Consider the following 1,932-nt stretch of genomic DNA (forward strand, 5'->3'; position numbering starts at 1 on the left):
AAAAAAAAAAAAAAAAAAAAAATAGACTGGGGGTTTGCTGTTTTGCCCAGGCTGGTCTCAAACTCAAACACTCAAATTGTATATAATTCATCACTTTAAAGTATACAATTTAGCTGGGTGCGGTGGCTCACGCCTGTAATTCCAGCACTTTGGGAGGCTGAGGCAGGAAGATTGCTTGAGCCCAGGAGTTCAAGATCAGCCTGGGCAACACGATGAAACCCCGTCTCTACAAAAGTTAGCTAGGTGTGGTGGTGCACACCTGTGGTTCCAGCTACTCAGGAGGCTGAGGTGGGCAGATCACTTGAGTTCAGGAGGTCGAGGCTGCAATGAGCTGAGATTGTACCGCCACATTGCAGCCTGGACGACAGAGCAAGACCTCCAAAAAAAAAAAGGTATACAATTAGGTGGTGACCAGCACCTGTAGTCCCACCACTTTGGGAGGATGGGAGGATTGATGAGCTGATATTGCACCACTGCACCCCCAGCCTGAGTGACACAGCAAGACCTTATCTCAAAAAATAAAAACAAAAATGATCAGGTGTGGTAGTTCATGCCTGTAATCCCAGCACTTTGGGAGGCCAAGGCGGAAAGATCACTTGAGATCAGAAGTTCAAGACCAGCCTGGGCAACGTCGCGAGACCCCATCTCTACAAAAAAGAAAAGAAAAGAAAACAGAAGAGAAGAGAAGATAAAAGAAAAGTAGAGGGTAAAGAGGACAGGGAGGGACAGAAGGAGGGCCCTATTTCAGCCAGGGAGGTCAGGGAAGGCGAAGTGTTGAGAACTGACCTGGAGGGGAGAGGCTGGGCGCCAGGTGGGCATCCCTGGGAGGCTACTTCTGGCAGAGGCACGGTTCTCAACAAACCTGGCCCCGCTTTTCCTCGTCCCCTCTTCCTCGATGTGCCTTTCCCGTCCTCCGCCGCACCCCCTCCCCACGCTCCCCAGCCCCGGACGCCTGCAGCCCGGCAGGTACCTGACTTGGGGTAGGTGATGATAAAGATGTCGTCGTCCCGCACATCTTGGGTGTTCTCCGCCAAGCTGATGCTCTCGGGCGAGTACAGGCCGACGGGGAAGGGGACGCCCTTGTACCGGAAGTATTCACCTGGCAACTTCTGGCTGTGGAAGGGTGGGGGAGACGCCATGAGGGAGAGCAGGGAGGTGGGTGCCAGGGTTCTCAGGGCGGCGCCACTCGGACCCTGGCAAGGAACTTCCTCCTCAGAGCCTTGGTCCGTCTTCTGTAAAGTGGTGACACTGTCCCTATAAACCTTATAAAGCTGGTCGGGCGCAGTGGCGCACGCTTGTAATCCCAGCACTTTGGGAGGCGGAGGCGAGTGGATCCCCTGAGGTCAGGAGTTCGAGACCAGCGTGGCCAACATGGTGAAACCCCGTCTCTACTAAAAGGACACAAATTAGCTGGGCGTGGTGGCGCATGCCTGTAATCCCAGTTACTCCGGAGGCTGAGGCAGGAGAATCGCTTGAACCCAGGAGGCGGAGGTTGCAGTGAGCTGAGATTGTGGTGCTGTTGCACTCCAGTTTGGGCAACAAGAGCGAAACTTCATCTCAAAAATAAAATAAAATAAAATAAAAATAATAAAAATAAAATATTAAAAAAATTTTTTTTAATAAAAAGATACTGGGTGAGGTGTCTCACGCCTGTTGTCCCAGCACTTTGGGAGGTCAAGGCGGGTGGATCACGAGATCAGGAGGTTGAGGTTGCAGTTAGCTGACATCGTGCCACTGCACTCCAGCTTGGGCAACAGAGTGAGACTTCATCTCAAAAACAAAAAGAAAAACAAAAGCAAACACAAAAATTAGCCGGATGTGGTGGTGGGCACCTGCAATCCCAGCTACTCGGGAGGCTGAGGCAGGAGAATTGCTTGAATCCAAGAGGTGGAGGTTGCAATGAGCCGAGATTGCGCCACTGCACTCCAGCCC

At 51.9% G+C, this 1,932-nt stretch overlaps 1 protein-coding gene across 1 annotated transcript in view; it reads right to left on the bottom strand.

Moving 5' to 3' along the window:
• The window catches only part of SULT2B1 (sulfotransferase family, cytosolic, 2B, member 1), a 68,291-nt gene that overhangs the window by 26,809 nt on the left and 39,550 nt on the right, over positions 1 to 1,932 (bottom strand). Inside the window, exon 2 of the mRNA XM_011979369.1 lies at positions 971 to 1,113. Coding sequence (XP_011834759.1) covers positions 971 to 1,113 — 143 coding nt within the window. The remainder of the gene's footprint in view (positions 1 to 970; positions 1,114 to 1,932) is intronic.

The sequence above is a fragment of the Mandrillus leucophaeus genome, unplaced genomic scaffold, assembly GCF_000951045.1.
Source record: "Mandrillus leucophaeus isolate KB7577 unplaced genomic scaffold, Mleu.le_1.0 Scaffold200, whole genome shotgun sequence".
NCBI lineage: Eukaryota > Metazoa > Chordata > Mammalia > Primates > Cercopithecidae > Mandrillus > Mandrillus leucophaeus.